The sequence below is a fragment of the Neltuma alba genome, unplaced genomic scaffold (assembly GCF_004799145.2).
Source record: "Neltuma alba isolate B1F8T4 unplaced genomic scaffold, ASM479914v2 tig00012539_pilon, whole genome shotgun sequence".
Taxonomy (NCBI): domain Eukaryota; kingdom Viridiplantae; phylum Streptophyta; class Magnoliopsida; order Fabales; family Fabaceae; genus Neltuma; species Neltuma alba.
Window position 1 is genome coordinate 2,415 of NW_021637003.1, and position 26,020 is coordinate 28,434.

Here is a 26,020-nt window from a genome sequence, read left to right on the forward strand (position 1 = left end):
TCGTGGAGGCTTGGCATCGGCCTCAATTATTGATCCGTACTCTAACCCTTCTGCAGGAAGTGGGAATTAATGCATGACAGCTTTAGCAAAAGTAGAAATGAATGCATGACAGCTTTATAATCCAAGTAACTTCTGGGAAGCTGCCCTAATCAACAAGACTATTTTGGCCCCTAACTTACTGTACGTGGATGAGATGACCCAATAGGGTCGTACTACAAATGGGTAATGACCGCCTCTTGTTCTCCAAAACCACCAAGAGCTCCTCTGTCAACCTCTCATTGTTTCCAGCCCAAGGACGACATCTTTCTCCTTTGCTTTATTCTAGGCTCCTGCGAGTCTGCTAAAATTAGCTACGCACGACGTTGCTGTCATGGCTCAACCAGCAGTGTCCTCTTGTATTGATTACAAATGGAAGTATGACGTGTTTCCTAGTTTTCATGGTGAAGACACTCGGTTAAGTTTCGTTAGCTTTCTTCGCGGATCTCTACATGAAAGAGGAATCCGTGTCTTTATGGATGATGAGCACATCAGAACGGGAGAAGAAATAACACCAGCACTTATCAAAGCCATAAGAGAATCCAGGATAGCTATCATAGTTTTCTCCGAGAACTATGCCAACTCAACATTCTGCCTGCAGGAACTTGTAGAGATTCTCGAGTGCTTTAAAGAAGAAGGTCGGTTAATATATCCAGTATTTTACTATGTGGATCCATCAGAGTTGCGACGTCCGAGAGCAAGCTATGCAGAGGCTTTGGCTCGATTGGAGAAAAGATTTAAGGACAACAAACAACAAGTAGAAAATTGGAGGTTGGCTTTGTCCCAAGCAGCTAATTTGAAAGGGTGTCATCTCAAAGCCAAGTATGTTTTTCTACCGTTTGCTTTTTTATTTTTCTTAAACTATTTGAATATTATTCTTCTGACTTCTGAGATTCTTCTAACAACGTGACCTGATTAATTAGACGTGATTAAATACAAATCCAACATGAAATGTAAGGCTTTTGATTACATTTTTGTCGTTTTCATTTCTTTGAAAAGCCCGTGCAAAAGATTATCTTGAAATAATTTTTTCACCCTGAAATAATTTTTTGATACATTCAAACAGCCTAAAATATATATTTTCTTATAAACACTCATCAGTGTTTTAAAATAATTTTTGATGTATTCAAAATCGTCTTAAAATATTTTTTCAATAGAGCAACTAGATTTCTAAAATAACTTTTTATTCTAATAACACCTGATATTTAAAATATTTTTTTAGTAACAATAAATACTCTAAACTAAAAATACTAATTGCTATTTCAAAACAAATTTATGTTGATAGATGCATTAAAACTTATTTTAGAATACTGAGTGATACTAAAACATATTTTAAAATACAAAGTATACCAAAATTTATTTTAAGGTATTGGGCGGGTTCTCCTTAAAAACTATTTTAGATTATTGAGAGTATAAAAATTATCTTAAAATAATGAATGCTCTTAGAAAAAGTATTTTAAAATATTTAGTGTAAAAAAAAGCATCCAAACCCCTTTATTATTATTTTAGAATAATGAATGCTCTTAAAAAAAGTATTTTAAAATATTTGATGTTAAAAAAAAAGTATTCAAACCCTTTTATTTTTAAGGTCAAAGAAAAACCCCTTCATTTTTGACCCAAAACGATATGGTCTTGGGTGGAGGAGGACGGTAGTCGAGGGAAAGGGTAGAGAAGAGAAACAATTTCCTTATCCTTTCTCACCCAATGCAGAGCAGCTCTATTAGTTAACATAATTATTTTAGTAGGCATACATATATGTAGCAATAATTATATATATTATTTATTGAAAAAAAGACACAAAAAGAATCTTGAAAATGACGAATTCCAATTTTAGCAGCTAATAATTCATAATACCACGCCTTAAATAGATATTTTGAAATTGAAGCAAAATGACAGAAATACCCTTATGTTCATTTTTATATTAAAATTAGTAAAATAAATTGAAAATTTGTTATTACATCCGAAGTTTAGGAATTGAATGTTTCCTCAATATATGATTTTTTCTCATTTCTCAAGTATTTAAATTAAAACTGTGACTTGTTAAGCTTTATTCAAAAAGTTGTGAATGAATTATAGTTAAATTTATATATATGTGTGTGTATTTTTGTTTTGGCATCATATTAATAGTAAAGTATTAATGACCTAATGACCATCCTTGAATTTGGCAGTTTTTTTAAGCAAAAGACATTTGTATTATTTCTATTTAATTTTAAAATGCCATTTTAGTTTCCTTCCCTTTAATGTATTATGAACCGTTAGTTTCCTAAATTTGGGTTTAGCATGTTGGAGTGCTTTTTTTTTTTGTGTCATTTCCCTTTATTTATATTAAAAATTTATTTATTTATTCTTTTTATAATATGGATTGAGTGTTTTGCCTGACAATACTTACATATTTGCTTGGATAAGGAATGAGACCTTTTATAAGGATGAATAGAAGACGACAAAAGTTAGCTTTGGCACGTCATATAATTTTTAGTTTGATTAATAGTGAACTTTTCTCTGATTGTTCAGGATTGCAAATGAGCAAGAACATATTACAGAGATCACCAATGAAGTATCAGCGAGGATTCATCGTATTCATAATCATTTACACGTTACTCATACCCTGTTGGACTTGTGTCTCGAGTGAAAAAGTGGTCTCACATTTAGATCTTTGCTCTACTAAGAAAAATAAAATGGTTGGAATTGTAGGACCTGGTGGGATAGGTAAATCAACGATTGCAAGAGCCTTATATAATTTGATTTCTGATCATTTTGAAGGCTATGTTTTCTTTTTGATGTGAGGAAAAACTCTAAAATGCCAAATGGTTTGGCACATCTTCAAGAGACATTGCTTTGTAAATTAGTCAAGGAGAAGGATCTCAAATTGGGTGATTGGTATGAAGGAATACCAATAATAAAACATAGGCTTGGCCACAAGAAAATTCTTTTGGTCATTGATGACGTTGATGAATTGAAACAATTAGAAGCACTAGCTGGAAATTGTGATTGGTTTGGTCCTGGAAGTAGAATTGTCATAACGACTAGGGATAAACAGTTGCTTAGTAAGTCATCATGTGAAGAGTATTTATAATGTTGAGGAATTAAATGATGAGGAATCTCTTCAATTGCTTTGTTGGTGTGCCTTTGAAAAGGAGAATGTGGAGTTTGACTTCATGGAGGTTTCTAAACGTGCAATACGTTATTGTTGTGGACTTCCATTAGTTTAGAAGTGACTGGTTCTCACTTATGTGGTAGAGGAGTCAATGAATGGCACTCTGCATTGGATCAATTCAAAAGAATTCCAGAAGGAAAGTTTTGGAAGTCCTTCGATTAAGCTATGATGCTTTAGGAGAATTTGAGAAAGAAATTTTTCTACACTTGGCTTGTTTTTCCAAAGGTGAGGAATTAGGAGAAGTTAAGGGCATGTTGTTATGTTTATATGGAATCCCACTGGATAATGTTATTAATGTTCTAGTCAATAAATCCCTCATAAGATTGAAGGAGATCAGGTGTTAATGCATGACGTGATTGAAGATATGGGTAAAGAAATTGTTCGACAAGAATCACCAGATGAACCCGGTAAACGAAGTAGGTTATGGTTCTACCAAGATATTCTTCATGTTTTAAATCGAAACACAGTAAGATCACTGATATATGAATTCTATTTTTTATTCTTTAAAATTACGTTATGATTTTTGCATGTCTAAGTTTTGAAATTTATTGTGTGCTATTCATTTTGACAGGGAACCAATAAAGTGGGAGTCATATTTCTAGACCTACCTGAAGACTTTTCTGAAGATAATGAAGTACAAATGCAATGGAGTGGAAAGGCATTCATGAAGATGACAAATCTCAAAATCCTTGTGATAAAAAATGCAAGCTTTATTTCAAAATGCCCCACACATCTTCCAAAGAGTTTAAAGTGGTTGAAATGGAAGGGGTATCCTTTCAAGTTTTTGCCGCATAATATTTGTTCAACAGAACTTATTTGTCTTGACTTGTCGAATAGTTGTTTTGATACACTCCAGCCATTTACGAAGGTACGTATGTATGTATATCTAACACTTGTCATATTTCTTCATGGTTTATGTGTCTAGCTTTCTAAGAATTTACTTTTGTTTTTGCAGAAGTTCCACACTTTAAGCCGCATGAATTTTAGAAATTGCCAATTTCTACAACAAATTCCAGATTTATCTGGAGTTTTTAATTTAAGAGAATTGTGGCTTGATGATTGCACAAATTTAGTTGAAATCCATCATTCAGTTGGGTGTTTAAATAAATTGAAGGAATTGAGTGCCATGCGATGCAATAGCTTGGAAATTTTGCTTCCAGACCTTAGACTGGTATCTCTTGAGAATCTCAACCTCTATGGTTGTTCAAGGCTCTATAGTTTCCCAGAGATATTGATTGAGATGAAATATATGCGAAATCTTCACTTGGGTAGAACAGCCATTATTGTGTTGCCATCTTCAATTTGTAATCTCATTGGACTTGAAACCTTAAACATAGAGGAATGTCCTTATCTTGAGCAACTACCAACTACCATTTGTTTGCTGCCAAATCTTTGGGAGCTAAATGCAACTTCTTCTAAAGTATTGTCTCATATAAAGATGTATAAGGAAGGACAAGAAGAAAACTTGGATTGCTATGCACTGTCTTTGAAATTGGAACGTTTTTGCTTCTCAAAATGCAATTTATCAGATGACTCTCTTGCTCTTTGCCTCTCTCACTTCACTAATATGATACATTTAGATATAAGCTTCAGTAGTCGTGTTACGACCCTTCCAGCATGCATCAAGGAATGTCACCATTTGAAATATCTTTCCCTGGATCATTGCAACCGACTTCAACATATTGAGGAGATGCCACCAAACTTGGAAAAATTCAGTGCCATATGTTGCATGTCATTGACAAAAAGATCTGAAAGCAGAGTATTGTATCAGGTCTCTCTTCTTCTATCCCTCCCTCTATGTGTATATAATCATCTCTCTACATTTTATTTATTAGTTTTTTTTTCTTTCAAATGCAATTGATAGGTACTCAACTTGCAACCTGGGAAAACAAACTTTATCTTTCCTGGAGGTAAATTCCCAGAAAATCTTGATAGTTATAGTAGGAGAAGCTGTGTGTCTTTTTGGGTTCGTGATGTGTTTCCAACAATTTTTATATGGATTCTTGTGAAACAAGATCAGGATTTTCTCTTCAGTTGTTCATTCTTGGTGCACGTCAATGACGTCAAGCTAGATATTTCTTCTGAGTGGCTTCTGTTATCAACAATGAAAATGGATCATTTATGTATATGCGATCTACAAAGTATGATTCCCAAGGCTGAACTCCCACATCGAAATAAATGGAATCATGTGAAGGTTTCCATCAAGAGCAATGCCCAAGAAATGAAAAATGAAAGGGATCAATTTCACTTAGCCCTTCATGTTTATAAGCAACAAAAAAACTCAACAGCCATCCGATTTATGGATCCTAGGAAAACATACATTGATAGTAACTCCTGGGAAAGATTACAACATCCACAACACCGGGAAGAACTTGAAGAAAACATGTTTTACCAAGGTTGGGTTTCTCCTTTTTTTCTGTGTTACCTACTTTAATATCTTTCTCATGTCAAAACATTGCTTGATTACTAGTAATGACAACAAATCCAACAAACTAGGTGAAACAAAGATGGGGATTGAAGGAGTTGACGATAGAAACAGATATGATCTAACTAAAAAAGAGAAATTACAAGAAATTTTAGATTAATTTACCCTTAAAAATATGGTGATTTTGAAGCTTATTTGTTTTATTACTTATACAAGTTGACTACTGCATAACTAATACAAATGTAAATAGACATTTTTAACTTGAGATGATAATATTTCAATGTACTTGTTTAGACCTAGCTCCAGGTGTGGTCAATCTCAAGGCCCAGGTTTCACGAATTGAAGAACATGTGAAGGCAGAGCGAGCGTTATTACCATCCACATGGAATTATGATGTGTTTTTGAGTTATAGAGGTGACGATGATGAATGTTCAAGTTTTGTTAGCTATCTCTACAATTCCTTATGTGAAAGGAGAATCCATGCCTTCATTAACAATCAATTTCTCAAGACAAGTGAGGAAGAATTGAAAGCAATACAAGAATCCAGGACCACTATCATAGTTATCTCCAAAAACTATGCATCCTCAACATCTTGTTTGGATAGTCTTGCCACCATTCTTGAGTGTTTTAGCATAGAATGTCGATTTGTTTATCCAATTTTTTATGGCGTGGAGCCATTAGAGCTGCGAGATCAAACAGGGAGTTACGGAAAAGTATTTGCAAGGCTTGAGAAGATATACAAACACAACAAACAGTTAGTGCAAAAATGGAGGCTGGCTTTGTCTAAAGCAGCTAACTTGAGAAGCATTACCAAGTATGTCCTTACCCTTTTTCTTAATTATTCTTATTTTTGGACATTACTTTAGCTATTAATACTCAATATCTCAAATTGGTTCATTAAACAAAAATTTCATAAATAAGACATACTACTTCCCATTCTTAACATAAGAGCTAATTGATTCATTTGAATAAATTAAGAAAATTAGTTCAGTTAGTTATTTGTAATAAACAGGTATTATCTTCCCTAAAATATCCTTGCTAATCAATTGTCATTTGATAAAAATATTTGATATGTGCAATTATTACAAAGACTACTTTAGAAAAAAAAAAGAATAAATATGAGAGACAAAATGGATTGAGATTTTATATTTAGAATCAATTTGAAACTTAAACTAGTTTTTATATTAAGGACCGAAAGTAGTATCATTTATAATCTATGAATATGAGTTATTCAAATTTTGATATTAGTTGCATATAAAATATAGTTTTTGATTTTATATCAATATAACTCTAATATACATTATTCTACTTTACGTGGGAATAATATATTGATAAAAATGCTTTGCTACTACCGGTTAACATGAGATATATTATTCCTGGTTCCTCCCATAATGAGTAGAATGAAAAAGGATAAAAGCATAATTTTGTAAATGAAAAGTATTTTTCATGTATTTGAATAAAAATTAATAAAATCGAATTGCAAATTCATATTAGTAATATAATAAGTATTGTATATCTTGTGTTGCACAAATCAAACCAGATGTCCAAATGGAAATGGAGATCATACTTGCATTGAGGGGAAAATAAGAAAATGAAGCTCATAAGACCCCTTTTTAATTTTTTGAATTTATAATAATTTTGAATATTTATTCCAAAAACGTTCAAAACTATTTTTTAAAAATTTGAAAAGTTTAGGCACAGTTATTGAACAATGGCCATATGCATATACTCCTCCGGTCCTTAATATAAGATCTAATTGTTAAGTTGATTTTGATCTTAAATATAAGATATATTTTTTATATTTATTTATTTATTCTAAATTATCCCTATGGATACTCCCTCAATTATAATCAAGTAGAAAAGAAAAGAAAGATATTAAGGAAGATAATTATGGTGTTTTAGGAAAAACATATCATATTTTTTAAATTAATTAACTTACCTAACTTTTTTAATCTAATCAAATTAGTTAATAGGTCTTATATTAAGGATCGAAAGAGTATAATTGAATTCTTTCAATGATCAAAAGGCTCGGCACGAAAAGAAAAAAAAGGACAAAAAAAAAGGGAACATGTTTGATTTATGTAATTATTTTAATTAATAACTATACACGTCTGAATTACAAATTTATTCATCACTAGAATGACTTAGTAATTTTTTTAATATATGTGACTGAATTTAATATTATTTTAAAATTTTTGTAATAATTTTACCACATTTCAATTTTTAATTCTTTATGTTAAGAATGCTATTAATTTTTATTGGGAGAAATATGTTTTGAGGGGGGGAGCATGGCTTTTATTTCTAAAAATAGCATATCGTAATTTTTTGTTTGACTAAAAAGTGAATTTCTTCTAAATTTGTCAGTAATGCTAAAGAAGACGACCATATTATTGAAGAGGTCATTTTGAACCTCAATGGAAGGATTGGCGGAATTTTTTCCCTCCATAACGTTTTGAACTCAACGCAAATCTTTTGGGACCCAAAACAGTGTGACAGGGAATGTCAAGAAGTATTGTCACTTCTCGATGTGGGGCCTAATGAGGAAGTCAAAATGGTAGGAATTTGGGAACCACTTGACTTAGTTCGAATAACACGTGATGTGAGTCGTCTTATTGCTCGTCATTTTGAAGATTTTTGGTATTTTTTTAATTCTCGGGAAATAGTCAGGAAGGGCAGTGTTTCCACATTGGATGGTTTCCGTGATTTGATAAAACAACCCTGGTTCCCACAGAAGAAGATTCTTGTAATTATTGAAGATGTTGAAGAATTGGATAGGGTACGAGCAATTAGAGAATGTGATCGGTTTGGTAAAGGAAGCAGGATCATTTTCAGGACAAGGGATAGGCAGTTGTTAATAAGTCTTGGTATCCAAGAAATTTATGATGCAGGTCACCGGCCAACGGAGCTACAGAGAAAGGAAGAACGAGGTAAGAGAAAGAAAGAAGACACTGACAGCTCAGAGACACAAGCTGAGGGAAAGAAGCGCCATGCTTGAAACATTATGGAGCGCTTCATATGGTGAGGGTCGATTGGTATCCAATACTTTTACTAGTGGATCTTTCAGAGGGGAAATAACAAACTATGGAGGATATGAATTGGGATTCAAATTTAACAAAATTTGTCAATTCACTTGGGTCAGCCACGAGCTCCATGAGTTTCCGAGGTAATTTTTTGTCCTTCCTATTTCTTTTCATGTCTGCCACTGACATTCTCTAACATAGTATATATAAGCTCTGCTGCACCACGTGGTTTTGATAACACATATAACTTGGCTATATTTGTTTTTCTTAGCTTTTGTCCCATGCAAATTTGTCACATTTGTAGCAACTTTAAAATTACAATTGATAGAAATATACTTACTTATAATGGCAAGAAGTTAGAACTATCGACCTCCATTCCTAGGCATACGTTGTACTGTTCTGTATTTCAACTGATTGAAGCACCAAAATTACCCAACACAAAAATATCTGATGTCACGTTGTTAGCAATACATTTGTATAGGCAATACAAATATACTAGTTTTATATATTTGGAATGTTTTTGCTGCCATTTTTCCAATATATGAATGCTTTAGTTCATGTCATATATGAGGATAATTCCCCTTTCTAAGTTTGTAACTTTTCATTATAGCAACAAATATACGTTTAGTTGATTCTTTTTCATCCATTATATACCTTGCTTTGAAGTGAGTTATATATTCCAACATGAACTTCGATAAGTTATTATAATGTTCTATGAACAGAAGTTATTACAGCAGTGTGATAAATTTGGACGCAATGTATATACATGAGCATGTCGAAAGAGGCAATAATGGAACATTATACTCAATTATCATGATGCCCATTCATGTGATGATCTGTACTCTTGTGAGTTCTTCCATAACTTCTTTTTCTTCTTTCGCAGTTTTCCAATTTCTTGGACACCAAGGCATGACCGTGTATATATGTTCAATTCTCCAGGGTCTTCTTCCTCTTATCTGTGAGTTGTTTTTGTATGCTTGCTTTCATGCTCTTCTGAAAAGGCACTTAAATCTATAACCCGTAATCCAGGGCCTATTTGAGTTTGGCCCAATAAACCGAACGTACAGAAAGTCTCATTAAACTAAGCTCAATCTTAACAATTCAGGCTTTTAAACTGGCCTGTAAACCCAATTTTTTTGGGCCTTTATAATAATAATAATGATGATAATCATAATCATAATAATATATATTTTTTCATTTTTGAAGTTTACCTTGGTTTTTCCCTTTAAAAAATAAAATTCTTTAGCTAAAGCTACAACCATAATTTGAACAAGGCAAAACATGAAAATAACATGAAGAAAAAAGATTAGAAATTGGTTCAAAAGGGAAGGTTACAAATACAAGTCCACCAAGATAAATCATCAGACAATTAGTTAAACTTTTATTTGAAAATAACTTAGTGTCAGAATTTAAACAAGTTCCACTAAATTTTTCTTTGCCAGGAGAAAGCATCCCGAAATGGTTTGATTACCATAGCAAGGGAAATTCAGTGTGCTTCTGGGTCTAAAAACAGTTCCCTGCAATTGTGGTGTGTGTTCTTTTTAGAGTTTCTGTCCAGCAAGAAATTGGAACACACAAGAATGGTGTAGAGATCCAGTGTATTGGATTTCACGTATGCAAGCAAGAAAATGGCATGGAGAATATTCGGTTCACGAAGCCTGATTACCCCAAGCGAAAATACCATAACTTCTACAACTGCAATAATGACTTGGAGCAAGATTTCAACTCCAGTGAGGAATTATTGGAATAACTAACTTTAATCAACTCTATGCTCAATATTTCTATTCGATGTGTTTTTAGAAGATGAGCATGGATGAACAAATAAATATTTCTATTTGCAATCTCTACATTCAATTCTTTTTTTTAAAAGTAATTTCTTATAAAAATATTAACTAGTCTGGCTAATGCACTTATTAAGGTAAACAAATATAGTATACTGACTATTTTAAATAGTAATGATTAAAAAATTATGACGCAATGTAGCAAACACTTATTTCATATAAAAAAACAAAATTAAAAAATAGTGAATAAAAATAAGAAGCCAAAATATAAATTAACGAAGTCAATAAATATTTGATCGTTTCAAAAGTAAAGAAATAAGTAATCAAAAGATGCAAAATAAAGTATGATCATGGTTAGAGTGTGCATTTTGTCTGATGGTCTTCACAAATTTGATTTCATTTCAAAATTTCAAAAATTCAATTTTGTATTTTTTTTTTTTGGTTATGCACAGGTATCCTTTTGTTGGATACAATCTTGTTTGAGATAGTGATGGATACTAAATATGAAAACATCTCATAGTATATATTCAAACCTTGATTTGTCACTTTGTTAAGAACTAACCCTTTCCTTTGAACAAAACTCCTGTTTGTCAAATTGACAGTGTTGAGAGTGTTGAGACAATATCAATTTTGCAATTGGCTTTATGCTTAGAGTCTTGGCCCAAACTGTGCTAGATTGACATATTTCTTTAGCCTGTCTTGTCGTTCTCTATTTTATTTATACTTTGAGATCAATTTCCCTTAAAAATATGATTTGAATTTTCTGTCTGTTTTATCATTTATGCAAGTTGACTAGTTTATAACTAATGACTGTAAACCAAAATTTTTAACTTCAAGTGATAACGTTCTGATGTACTTGTTAAGATCTAGCTCCAAGTGTGGCCAGTCTCAAGGCAAAGCGAGCGTTATATCCATTCAGATGGACTTATGATGTGTTTTTAAGTCATAGCGGTGATTATGATTGTTCAAGTTTTGTTAGTCATCTCTACAACTCCATGCGCAAAAGAGGAATCCATGCCTTTGTTAACGATGAATCTCTCATGTCTGATAAGGAAGAAATGAAAGCTATCGTTGTTATCTTCAAAAACTATGCATCCTCAACATATTGTTTGGATAGTCTTGCAACCATTCTTGAGTGCTGCAGAATAGAATATCGATTCGTTTATCTAATATTATATGACATGCAGCCATTAGAGCTGCAACATCAAACAGGGAGTTGCGGCCAAGTATTTGCAAGGCTTGAGAAGATATTCAAACACGACAAACAACGTATGCAAAAATGGAGGTTGGCTTTGGCTGAAGCAGCTGACTCAAGACGCAATTGCTATTTCATTCCCAAGTATATCCTCACCCTTTCTCTTAATCATTCTTCTTTTTCAGCACTCCTCTATTTGTTACTCCCATATCTCTTTTATAACTTACGAATATGACTTATTCAAAATTTGATATTATGTATAAAATATAGATTTTGATTTTAACTAATTCTAATAAGCATTATTCTACTTTACATGTGGAATAATATATGTATGCATGTAGTATGTATATTGATAAAGATGCTTCCCTGCCGCTGGTAAATTTCTACAAGTAGCACTGCCTACTGTCCTTAATATAAGAACTAATTTAATTTTTATTTTAATTATAAATATAAAACCTCAATCCACTTTGACTTTTATATTTATCTTTTTTTTTTAAAGTAGTCCTCGTAGTATATTGCACATGTTAAAGATTTTATTAAATGATAATTCGAATTAATACATATGATTAGTAAGAGTATTTTAGAAAAAATAACACATATTTATGATAAATAACAAACTTAACAAACTTACTTAATCTACTCAAATTAGTCAGCTAGTTCTTATATTAAGGATAAGAAATAATATATCATAGTCTTTTGTTAGACTAAAAAGTGAATTCATTCTGAATTGGTCAGGAATGCAATAGAAGACGAGCATATTATTACTAAAAGGGTTACTCGGGAAGTCTGTAGAAGGATTGATAAATTTCCTTTACCTCATGGGGATCTTTCAGGGTTATTTTGAGTCCTGGGATCGAGAAGAAGCAGTCTCAATTTTGGATATTAGGTCTAATAAGGAAGTCAAAATGGTAGGAATTTGGGGAACGATATTTTACAAATTACAGATAGCACGTGCTGTGTGTAATTCTATTGCTAGTCATTTCGAAGATTTATGGTATTTTTATGGTTCTCAGGAAATAGCCAAGAGCAGCAATTATTTCACATTAGATGATTTCCATGATTTGATAAAACAGCCCTGATTCCCATAGAAGAAGATTCTTGTAATTCTTGATCATATCGAAGAATGGGATCAGTTTTGAGCAGCTAGAGGGTGGGATCAGTTTGGTCAAGGAAGCAGGGTCATTGGTGCTACATGGGATGAACAGTCGTTAGTGAGTCTTGGTATTCAAAGAATTTTTTATGCAGGGAAATCTGCTTTGGAGGTGCCTGTTTGGTAAATAATGGTTGAATGGCAATTTGCTTTCCTTTTTTTTTTTTTTTTTTGGGGTTCAATTAAGGAGCACCAGATTCGATCAGGTGACCTGATGGGACATGGGAGGCACTATGCTGCTCCACCATCAAGCCAAAATTTCCACCGACTGAGAATTTGCGTTAATCCTCTCCTAAGAAAGCACTTAGAACTATAGCTGGTAATTCAGGAGGGTCCGGCCTGCTCGAGTGATCCCAAATTCAGACCTGTCTAAGTAAGCCCGAACACATGGCAAGGCCCCTTCCTTTTTTTTTTTTTCCTACCAGCTATATAGAAAATCTCATCAAACTAAGCCCACGCTCAACAATTCAGGATTTTGTGCCTGCCTACAAACCGGAATTGTTACGCCTTTATTATTTCGCAATTTTTAAAGTTTAGTTTGCTTTTGCCTTCAAAAGAAAAAAAAAATCTTCAACCAAAGCTACAACAATCCATAATTTGAGCAAGAGAGATCATGAAAATGACATGAAGAACAAAGATTAGAAGTTGGTTCAAAAATAAAGCTACGAATACAAATCCGTCAAAATAAATAATCAAACAATTAGGTATACTTTTGTTTAAAAATAGCATACTAAACGTCAGAATTTAAAAATAAGTTCCAGTATATTTATTTTAAAATAATTACAGTTTTTGGAACGTTAAATTGTTACAATGTTAAGTGTCAGTGGAAGTCTGCTTAGTACGGAGTCAGCCTGGGCTTAATTAAAAAGAGGAAATTTTCATTTACACATTAAGCTTCTGAATTAAAATGTGGGATCCAATTTTCGCTTTCATATTGAAAGGAGCACCATGCCGTGTTATCAGCGTAGGAGTTAGGCAACGAGCATAACTCCAAAGGATTTTGTCCTTTGGAGTTTCGTCCCTTGTAACATCACCCTTATGAAAATTATTAAAAAATACGCTCCTTTGTTTGAACTTTTTTTTTTTTTTTAAATATTTCTAAGACGATGTGTTTGTAGCCCTATTAAGAAGACTAATACCCGTAAATATCTTTTCCACACTTTGTTTCCTCTGTTTGCCACCGTTTTGTATCTTTCTGTGTAAAGCCGTTAAAATTAAAGGAACAAGACTGCAAGCTACCCGAATGTGTGTCCTATTTTGTTAAGCCATGAGTACAGTTGGATTTTATCAACTTGTTTTATTTAATCTTCTTTGGTCATGGGCATATAGTTTTTCCATCGCCATGATTACTAAATTTACCATCATTGCATAGATCACACAATAGAATACTACTTCCCCTTCTTTAATAGAAGACATACTTAATTAATTTAAGTCGATTAAGAAAAATAGTTAAATTAGTTTTTTTTGTCAAAAATATGCATTAGTTTCCTTAAAGTATCCTTTTAAATCATTGAAACTATCATTTGATACAAACTCCCTTAATATATATAATTAATTGGCTTATTTTGAATAAATAAAGAGAATAAAATAGATTGTAACCTTATATTTAGAATATAATTTAATTTCCTCAGTTACTAGCTTTATCTTGTATCAGGAACTAAAAGTACTAGAATAACTTCAAATTAAATATGAAAGTTTTAATGTTCATAGACATATTCCTCGACGCACATGAAGGTCATTATCTCTACACCTGTACATTGAATTAGTGGAGAGGAGCCATTTCCTACGCGTTAATGAAATTATTAATGCTTTTCCCGCGTCACATATTCTTGGTGAGCCACGAGATTTAATTTATATACATTTTCAATAAAAGGCTTTACCCTATGCTGGTCCAAAAAAAAAAGGCTTTACCCTAGGCTTTTGCCATTTTTATGGAGCCTTAGGGCGCGGGCGGCTGACTCAAGGGCCCCCCAAACCGCACGAAATGGTTGCCTTTTACATGGCTCATCAGGAAGATTTAAATATTTAAAAAACCGGGGCAAGCTGTTATTTTTTTCCTTTTTAAACGGGGTCCTTAGCTTCAGTTTACCACAAATGTTTTCTTTATAGCTGTAGCTGCGGTCATTTCCTTCTCCCCGTCTCTCCGTCTTCGCAGCGTCATTCTCTCCCATTCTTTTTTTTCGTGTTACAGATTATTTTGATAAGTAAAATTATTTCTAATTATAAAATTTTTTTAATAAAATTTATTTTATTTAGTTAGATCTATTTAATAATAGTAATTTTGTGTTGTTTAGAAAAAATTTTTTTATCTCAAGTTTAAAGTAAGTGTTAAGTTTTGATGAGTGTTAACTGTAGGATTATAGATATATTATAATAGATCATTTTTATCTGTTTAGATTTATCTATTTATTGGTTTTAGTATTTAAAAATTAATTTTTAGTTAAAAATCTGCTATTTATGAGATATACCATATTTATACCGATTAAAATTAAGTTAAATAATTTATTTGGATTATTTGACATATTATTGAGATTTTAATCGGTTTAGTTTTATTTATTTGGTGACTAGAAGTTTTAAAATAATTATTTTAGCTAAAAAGTCCATTATTTGTGGAAAAAAATAATTATACTATTAAAATTTTGATTAGATTATTTATTTATAAATATTTGAGGTGCTGTTGAATTTTTGATGATTTGGTGTAAGGTTGAAACTTCAAATGAGATTTTTAAAATTTTAAATATAATAATTTCATATTTAAAAATGTTGGAAAATTCTTTTTAGTAAAGTAAATAATCCGAAGGATGTAAATGCATAATTTGGCTTCTTGGAAAATTATAAGTCAGTGATAAAATACTTAATTTTGGGTTATGAAAGTTGTGAAAATTTAGAATGAAAATAAAATAAAATAAAATAAGAAATTTAACTAATATATAAGCTTAATTAATTAATTAATTAGCTTATATTAATATGTGGTTATGTTAAATGTGTAGATTAATTATTGGATTATTGGTTTGAGCACGGGGTTAACTTTGTGGTAATCTTTTTATAGCCTTAGTAAAAGGTAATTACTTTCCACTTGTTATATATGCTGTTATGATGTTTGTGAGTGATTTCAAATTACATGATATTCTTAAAATGCCATTAGGATGATTTGAGCAATGAAATGTATTATTGTTGAAATTGCCTTGAGATACTTTATGTTATTGAAAAAATAGTCATAAAATTATGAATTTATAAAGTTGTCATGTAGAACATGAATTTATTGAGAAATGATTTTGAAGATTGATGTTGATTGTTGAAATTTAGAAATCTTGATTTTGATAAATGTATTGGTAACTTATTATTTTATAAATTTCATGGGTATAAATACAAGAAGAGATGGTGAATATTGATTGATGGGAGGCATATTACAGAGAAAATAAGGGGTGAATTTTGTACATATTATAGAGGCAATTAGATAGTAGGACGCCAAATGTATATTGATTGATCATTTGGCCCTTTCGCATGTTGTAGGGCATATGACATCCCGTTAGTGGGCTAGAGGTGGAACCCATGATCCAGTCTTATGTTCTATGGATTTTGGCTTGTTCACATCACTTGATCAGTGAGCTTATTTTGTTGAGCTACTAGTCACATGAATTAGTACTAGCAAATGGGTTTAGTCAGAGGGAATAAGGTGTGCGGAAATAAGATGGAATTGAGAGTAAGATATTGTATTTATATATATAACCATGTGACAATTATAAATGTTATGATTTTTGTAACATTTCCACTTGATACCTTCCAAGCACTTGCTTATATACCTGATGAATAGGATTGTTGGCTCCAAAGACTTTTGCCTCACCCTATGGTTTAAAATTTTCAAGTAATAGCTCTAGGGCTGGTCCTTCAGGAAAGGCGGCAGAGGCTTAGCTATCAAGTTTGTCTTATATATCCTCATTTTTGTCATGTGATGAGTATTTATATATTGCCACATATACCTCTTTTTGCATACTCTCATGTATCTAAGAGTGATTGTCTTAGTTTCTTTTGCTGTAGGATTGCATGCTAGTAGAAGGCCAGAGGTTTTCAAGGGTTTGCTTGTGTTTTTAAGTTGTGAATCCACAATGACTTTTGAAAATAGTTAATTACTGTTAGTTTAGAAGAATTTTATTCAAAAAATATCATGTTATAAGCTTAGAGTTAAAAGTGATGTTCTGGACTTCGTAAAACCCAAGACCCAATTTGTTTAGTAAAGCCCAACACCCAATTTGTTTATTTTCATATCTAATGATTAGTTCAAGTATTTTCTATCATGGTTAACATTTATGACGAATCAAAATTTTTTTTTTTTATAATCATGGTAGCCTTTTCAAAGATTATATTAAGATTATTTCCTACGATGGTTAGTATTATTAAATTTTGAGTTTAAAAAAGTTAGTAACAAGTTGGAAATAACTATTGTTACAGCTCAAGTGTGTTAAGATTCATGGTGCAGCGAGCCACATCGTCCTCTCGTATCTTTCACAAATAGACTTATGATGTGTTTCTTAGTTTTTATGGTGATGATACTCACTTAAGTTTCATTGGCCATCTCTATGAAGCTCTACGTCAAAGGGGAATTCATGCCTTTATTGATGATGAATTCATTAGGATAGGGGAAGAACTCACACATGCTCTTTTCAGGGCTATAGAAGAATCAAGAATAGCCATCATAGTTTTTTCATAAAATTATGCAAACTCAACATTTTGTTTGGAGGAACTTGTAAAGATTTTGGATTGCTTCAAGGAAGAAGGCCGGTTGATATATCCAATCTTCTATTATGTGGAGCCATCAGAATTGCGACGACCAAGAGGAAATTACGCAGAGGCATTGGCTCGATTGGAGGAACGATTTAAAGACAACAAGCTGAAGGTGGAGAAATGGAAGAGGGCTTTGTCTGAAACTGCTAAACTCAAAGGCTGTCATCTAAAACCAAAGTATATACATCTCCTTATATACCCGTTTCCCTTTTTTTTTGGTAGAGTTAATTCGAATTTCCATGGTAGTATAAGGAGTTACTTTTTTTTTGTATTTTATTTTTCTAAAGAAGATAAACAAGAATCAAGCATGCCCTATACTTCCCTCGATAGCAGCTAAATTCGATTAACTAGAACACAATCAATTCACGTGATTACTTTAATTTTTTTCCTAATAATTGCAATTGAATTTAAGGTCATGATACCACACTTGCATATATCATCACTTATTGTGTGAGGAATGAAACTGCTATTTTTAATATAGAAGATTGGGTTAAAAAAAAGTTTTTATTTCTAAATTGACACATTGAATAGTTCGACTAAAAGTAAACTTCTTACGTGTTGGTTAGGATTGCAAAAGAACAAGAGTGTATTACAAGGATCATCTGTGAAGTGGCTAATAGGATTAATCAGGAGCCTTTGCATGTTATAAATTATCCTATTGGACTTGCATCTCGAGTGAAGGAAGTCATCTCTTGCTTAGATCTTTGGTCCACTAGCGAAATTAAGATGATAGGAATTTGGGGACCTGGTGGTCTAGGTAAATCAACTATTGCAAGAGCTATGTATAATTCGATCGTTGATAATTTTGACGGCTTATGTTTTCTTTCCAATGTAAGAAAACAATCTAAAATACCGAATGGTTTGTCACATCTTCAGGAAATGTTATTGTATAAATTAATCATGGAGAAAGATCTCAAATTGGGAGATTATCATGAAGGAATACCAATAATAGAACATAGGCTTAGTCAAAAGAAGATTCTTTTGATTCTTGATGATGTTGATGAATTGGACCAATTAGAAGCGCTTGCTGGAAGTTGTAATTGTTTTGGTTGTGGAACTAGAATCATCACCACCACTAGGGATAAGCAATTGCTTGTAAGTCATGATGTTGAAAGCATTTATGATGTCAAAGAATTGAATTACGAGGAGTCTCTTAAGTTGCTTAGTTGGTATGCCTTTAAAAAGAAAAATATGGATTCCACCTACATGGAGGTTTGCAATCGTGCAATACATTATTCGTGTGGATGTCCATTAGCTTTAGAAGTGATTGGTTCTAACTTGCGTGGTAAGGAAGTCAATCACTGGAGTTCTGCATTGGATCAATTTAAGACAACACCGCATCAAAGAGTTTTGGAAGCCCTAAAATTAAGCTATGATACTTTAGGGGATGTTGAGAAAAAAGTTTTTCTTGATTTGACTGTCTTGTTCAATGGTAAAGAATTAGAAGATATCAATTATACCCTGTTGTGTATTCATGGAATACAGCTAGAATATGTTATTGAAGCACTAATTGATAAATCACTTATAAAGATTGAAGGAGATCATGTAACAATGCATGACTTGATAGAAGATGTGGGTAAAGAGATTGTTCGATAAGAATCACCACATAAGCCGGGTGAACATAACAGGTTATGGTTCTATCAAGACATTCTTCATGTCTTACAACAGGACACAGTAAGATCTCATATTCACATATGCATATCCATTTTGTTTTATTTAAAATTTGCTCATGATTTGTACATATCTAAATTTTGAAATTTATTTTGTGTTCTTCATTTGAAAAGGGAACTAACAAGGTTGAGGCCATAATTCTAGATTTACCAGAAGGTATGGAAGTACAATGAAGTGGAGAGGCATTCATGAAGATGAAAAATCTTAAAATGCTTGTGATAAGAAAAGCATGCTTTTCTGAATGTCCCAAACATCTCCCAGACAGTTTAAGATGGATGGAATGGAAGAATTTCCTTTCAAATTTTTACCATATCATATGCGCCCAACAGAGCTTGCTTATCTAGACTTGTCCTTTAGTTATTATGAATTGCTCCAACCATTTGATAAGGTGAGTAAATATCTACCGCTTGCACTTTCTTTTCTTTCTTTGCCTAATTCTAAATGATATATGATATTTGTTTTGTAGAGGTTCCACAGTTTAAGTCACATGAATTTTAGAAATTGTAAAGTTATACAGCAAATACCAAACTTATCTAGAGCTTCTAGTTTAAGAGAATTGTTGCTCGATGGTTGCACAAATTTAATTAAAATTTATGATTCAGTTGGATGTTAAATAAATTGAGAAAATTAAGTGCCATGTGATGTAAAAAGTTGAAAGTTTTACCACCTGGCCTTAGGATGACGTCTCTCCAGCGTCTCAACTTCTTCGGTTGATCAAGTCTCGAGAATTTTCTGGACATAGTAGTCATGATGGAAGAAATGCAAAAACTTGATTTAGACAGGACAACAATTACGGAATTGCCATCTTCAATTTGCAACCTCACTGGACTTAAAATCTTAAACATGGAGGAGTGTCCTAATCTTAAGCAACTACCAGCTAGCATTTGTATATTGCCAAACCTTTGGAAGCTAACAGCAAATGTTTGCGAAAGAATAAGGCATTTTAAGATATGTGAAGGTCAAGAAGAAGCAAGTTTAAGTTGCTCAGCAATGTCTTCAAAATTAGAATTTTTTCATTTCTCATATTGCAATTTACCAGATGACTCTCTTGCTCTTGGTCTCCCTCACTTTCCAAATATGATACGTTTAGATCTAAGTTTTAATAATTTCACAATTCTTCCCGAATGCATTAGAGAATATCACAATTTGAAATATCTTTTGTTGGATAATTGCTAGCAACTTTAGCATATTCGAGAGATGCCACCAAACTTGGAAAAATTCAGTGCCATATGTTGCAAGTTGTTGACTAATTTTTCTACAAGCCAAGTATTAAAGCAAGTGTCTCTCTTTCCACCAGTCATTCTCTCTAGTTATATGTACATGCATATTCTTCTATTACTTATATGTTAGCTGGCATTTTTTTTGGGTAATATGCAACGACAGGCACTCAACTTTCAATCGGGGAAAAGAAACTTTATTTTGCCAGGAAAAAAGTTCCTAGGAAGGCTACACAATTGTAGTCGAGGAAATTGTATGTCATTTTGGGTTCGTAACATGTTCCCAGCCATGTTTCCATGGATTCTTGTTAAAGATGATCAGGAATATGTCCACAATTACAAATTCTCTATGCACATCAATGACATCAAACTAGATATTTCTTCTAAGTGGCTTTTATTATCAATAATAAAGACCGATCACATATATGTGTGTGATATGCAAAGCATATTTCACAATATTGAACTCCATGTAAATAGGTGGAACCAAGTGAAGGTTTCCATTGAGAGCAAAACACGAGAAATTTATTTTGGAGTACATGCATGCAATCTACAAAGTAACTTGGAAAATATTCAGTTCATGAATCCTCAATGATATGTTGATCACAACTTGTGGCAAAAAATACAAGAACAACTGGAAGATTCATATGAATTTGAGGAAGATATGAGTTTGGACATGGATTTTCAAGGTATTTTTTCCCCTTCAATTCTCTTTCTCTTTGTGCTACCATTGATATTCTTTCCCATACTATGCATACTTTTCAACATAGCTATTTTGCAAGTCAGACGATACTATAACAAATATGGGAAGTACCTTTTTTTATTCACTCTGACAAATAAAAATATTATCTTAAATCACATCTCACATAATAATCAAAGGGAAATATGGGAAATACCTTTTTTATTCATTGGTCATATCTCCAAATTGGAGTGTTCCTATCATGGTAATGTCATAAATTTTCCTATTGAATTTACAAGTGTTCTGCTAATGGATTTTGTTGAGGTGTTAGATAATCACCAAGTTATCATTTCCCCCTCTCTTGAGATGCGCACATGTTGTTTGATAAATAGCCCCAATGACTTATGTGCCTTGCTCATTAAATTTGGTGATATATGTCTTGATCGTTTTAAGTTGTTACTAGTAATCCCTTTGATAATGGATCCTAGCCCCTACATCTCACTTCTATATCATCTATGTAGTTGCATTCAAGTTGGGTTTCGGATTGGGCATTTACATGGCTTAATTGCCTTCACTTTGCCTATTAGATGTTATGCTCTGGAGCTCCAATTGCAATCCCATAAATTTGTGCCTTCATGCCTTGTAAAGGCACTAATTGCTATTAAGCTACAACATAAAGGGAGAGCATATATGTGTGATGCGAGACTCATGTGGTAACTTATATTCAAGTTCTTAAAGGATTTATTATATTGCTGCAAAAATATGGGTTCTTTGTTAACCATTTTAGTGATTTTTACCTTGTTATTAATGGTAAAATTCTCAACAAATTGTTACTAGACAAGGATTCATTTTGGACTATGAGGCAATGTGGTGGAAAAGATTTTGGAGCCATTTTGTCACACAATTTCATTTATGCTCGTATAGCTGAGTTTGCTTTTTTTTTTTTGGATAAGCAAATTTTAGGAAAGAAATTGGGCTCACCCACGATCCAAGGGCTGAGTTTGCTATTAGAGATGAAATAATTAAAGCTGTCATTGTGCTCCACTGTGGGTTCCAAACTTTACTTGAGTCCTTGCAATTTGAGCAAGGTCTTGGCGAACTTAATGAATATGCAGTAAATTTACATCAGTTTGAAGGTCTCTATTGCTGCGGACACAATAAATGTTGGCCAGATGAACAAGTTGCATCTAAATTTTTCACTAACGATGGACCCTTGTTTCTTGTCCTTTTTCAACTTGCACATGAATTGGTTTCCTATATTTTTATTACTGTTTATGAAGTTGTCAATTGGCTTCAAGCTATATTTTGTCCATATTTTGAGGAGATGAAATCTAAAATTGCATTCCTTCCATATGGTTATTCCAAACTCTTTCTCTTAAGGGTGGCTTACTGGAAGCAATATGATGCTTTCTATTTCGCTTTCAACGCCAGGCCCATGGAAAAAATGTATTCAACTTTCTCAAGATACCTTTTTACTTGAAGATGGAAGAGTCATTATTATTCAACCTTCTTCTCGCAACATTTTGAACAGCAACTTATTATTAGAAGGACAAATTCTACTAAAGATAAATGCTTGGTGCTTTTGGATTGCCAATGGAATTGCATCATGCATTCATGACAAGGCTTCTTGGGTCACTTATATTTTCATTTTTGGCAATTGGAATGGTTTGGATCCCCCTACAGCACAAGTCTTTATTTGGATCATGGTATAAGGAGGATGCCTTAAAAACAGACCTACATTTTATATTGGGTTGCAAGAGTTCAATAATCAAAATGGATGCAGGCCTTTCAACACTGTTTGGATGCCTATCTCCTGCTACTTGACATGGCCGAATGTTCTCATTATGGAGGTGTCAAAGTTCCAGGCCTATAAAGACTAATACTGAATTATTTTGTTACTGCACGGTCACAGTACTTAGACCTTGATGACAAGGTCGATTTTAAAGGCAAGGGTAAAGTAATGAATGGGCTCAACATAAAATGGGCTGTCTGTGAACTTAAGACTGATGGACCACAAGATGCAGTAATTGGGCTTATAAGGAGTGGAATAGGGTATTTAGATGGAGGAACATGGGGGCTTACGGCAGTTTTTATCGTTCTCCTCTCTTCTCTCTGACCATTGTCCCTGTGACTATGGAGTTTCTTCTGTTCTTATTCCCTTCCTATAGCCTTTGTAGCATCTTATCTTATATGTACTGCTTCTATCTTTTAGCATTACAATTGTAAGACTAGTTTTAAATTCATATGAGTATTATAGCCTCTGATCTATCTTGCAATTGTTTTGGTTAATGTTTCCTTATAAAGTGGTCACAACAAGTCCATTTACATGCAAGAATAAAACCAATATATTCTTAGAAATAGTAGAGCTCAAATCTGACTATAAACTGTGTGATTAGCTCGCACGAAGCATAAGCTGAATAGCCTGGCATCATATAGATCTTTTTAGCAAGAAATGGTTTTCTCTGTAGAGCTCAAATTGTACTTTTTTGGCCCTCTCTTTTAATTTGTTCATATACTTATATCTCAATTATAACATTTTGACCATTGCCTTGTATATCTCTCAGTGTGGCGTGATGATATCTCTTCTTTTGTTGGACGAAGGGCATTCGTGAGCTTTGAAGGCAATGATGCCCGTAGATTCATGAAGTCTCTGTATAGTGCCTTGGGTTCCATTGGGATAGAGGCATTCCAAGATGCTGAGAGCATGAGAAGTGGGCAAGAAGCCCGACTAAATGCGCTCAAAGCAATTGAAGAGTCTGAGATTTGCATTACTTTATTCTCACCAAACTATGCATCTTCCAAACAGTGTCTTGTAGAACTTCTAGCGAGTCTTGATGGTAGAAGAACACAGGGCACGTGGGTTGTTCGAGCTTTCTACTAAGTACCACTTTCAGTCGTCCGGGATGGTGAAGAAGGAAGTATTATGAGAGCAATAGCTACGCTTGAAGCTGGATTCTCTGATGACATGAAAGTAGTACGGACGAGGAGTTGGGCTCTGTCTGATTTATGCTACGTTGCTTCTAATGGAATAGTGATATATAAGGGGTACGTTTATACTATTTCTTTCTAATTTGTTCCTAGCTATTAGAGTTTTACATTAACCAAACCTAAATGTTTGTTATTTAATTTACATCAAAATATATATAGCTTAAGCTATTTTAAATGTACTCACCACACACTTTCACAGTAGTAGTGACTAACACTCTAACCATTCGATGTAAGATTCTAGTACTTTTAATACTGGCTAGTTTAGATTCTGAGATGCCTGTTATATACTACTCCGGTTCTAAATATAAGACTCATTTTGTAATGTAATTTACATTACAAAATAGGTCTTATATTTAGGACCGAAGGAATATAAGTTTTTCAATAAAAGGAATAGCAGATCGCAACACATCACATCCTTGACAGTTGACTCATTTTCTATTGTGGGTGACAAATTTTTCAAACAAAGTTGCATCTAATAAATTGTGCTGTTTTATAATTCAAATTGCTTTATGTTTAACATAAAAACAAGAGAATATTTTATTCAAATGATGACTCGTTTATGCTTTCTGGTTACTGTGCTGGATACTTGTAGTTGAGCAGAAACTTAGGTGACGAGATCCGGCACATTGTTGATGTCTGTTGCACATTACTGAGACGCGGCCGGCCTACTGCACAAAGCTGACCACCTTGTTGTATTCAGAAGAGAAATGGCTTTGGATTTAATTTGATTTCCAGTCAATTAGATGCTGCTGCAAGTTTCTGTTTAGATATTAGATAGAGAAAGTTCAGACCAATCAAATTCTATTTTGAAATTTCTTTCGCTTGAAAATATCATTTGGCGCATCGCATAACATGGCCAACAGGTAGAGGGTACGCAGGGTGAATTGCCTGTTGTAAAATGTCAATATTTTAGAAGGTATTTGATTTAGCTTACTTTAAGTAACTTTACACTATTATATAAGGTAAATATGTAAGAATGATATATTCTTATAAAATGAAAATATTATTATTTTTTAGATAGACCCAACCCACCACTAACATTATTGTTCTATTGGCTATATGTTCTTCAATTACATACTATAAACTAATATGTAAGTTGTTTAGAATAGCCTTGATTAATTAGAGAATATTCTCACCATCAAATACATCATATATAAAATTAGTTTATTGATTTGCATATATTTATTTATAAGGGCGTATACACATATTTTAAATTTGAAAATTTTATTTTATCATACACAGTCTATTATTTAATGGCCTTCCTTTATTTTATAAAACTGTTTAAAAAATTATTCGTAAAAAATTAAGAACAATATATAAAGCTTAATCGATTTCAATCGCATTTCATAGCTCAACTTGTTAATGTGAAATGGTAAAGTTTTCACGTTGACACATGAAATTCGTTTCCCAATAATTATCAAATTTAAAAACAATAAATGTCCATCAAGAAGAAAGAAGCAACAGCTTGGTATGAACTTGAATTGTTGGACAAAAATTCCTAGTCAACCTCCGAAGTCTTCCCCAGCCAAGTCTTCTTGGTCTTTTCTTGTGTAATTTATAATAAACATATATAATGTTTCAATAGAACCCATGTTAATTCCTGTCTTTTGTCAGGTCAAAGGAAATTATAATGTTCCCGTTCCATGAAACCTTCTCTAATCTTCACTTCTTCTTTTTTCCTTTTTACCACCACACTGTTATTTATAGGATGGACCGATGGAGATAGAACTTTTTGTTTTCTTTTTTTCGAGGAATGTTTGAATTAGCTTCTTGAAAATCTTTTTATAGATTTCGAGATAATTAGTAATTTTATAAATTTTGAGATAACAAGTATTTTACCTAAATTTGTATGAAAATATTTTTCAAGTACTACTTTCGACTTTAATATAAGAACTCGTTTGACTTTATTTTGATCCTAATTATAA

General features: G+C 32.7%; 1 protein-coding gene and 2 long non-coding RNA genes across 3 annotated transcripts; all 3 read left to right on the top strand.

Annotated features, from left to right (window-relative positions):
- The first annotated feature begins 299 nt into the window (after positions 1-299).
- On the top strand, positions 300-5,415 carry LOC114728517 (TMV resistance protein N-like). Its single transcript, XM_028915431.1, has 7 exons — positions 300-858; positions 2,548-2,629; positions 3,513-3,656; positions 3,762-4,058; positions 4,146-4,961; positions 5,055-5,284; positions 5,385-5,415. Exons 1-7 carry the CDS (start codon positions 371-373, stop codon positions 5,413-5,415), a joined length of 2,088 nt encoding a protein of 695 aa, XP_028771264.1. The 5' UTR covers positions 300-370.
- A 14,089-nt stretch (positions 5,416-19,504) lies between these two features.
- On the top strand, positions 19,505-20,769 carry LOC114728518 (uncharacterized). The gene is made up of 3 exons (XR_003738672.1): positions 19,505-19,602; positions 20,391-20,492; positions 20,598-20,769. It is a non-coding gene; the product is annotated as an uncharacterized LOC114728518 (long non-coding RNA).
- Positions 20,770-20,977: 208 nt separating this feature from the next.
- Positions 20,978-25,110, top strand: LOC114728519 (uncharacterized). Its single transcript, XR_003738673.1, has 3 exons — positions 20,978-21,117; positions 23,672-24,152; positions 24,696-25,110. It is a non-coding gene; the product is annotated as an uncharacterized LOC114728519 (long non-coding RNA).
- Positions 25,111-26,020: the final 910 nt, after the last annotated feature.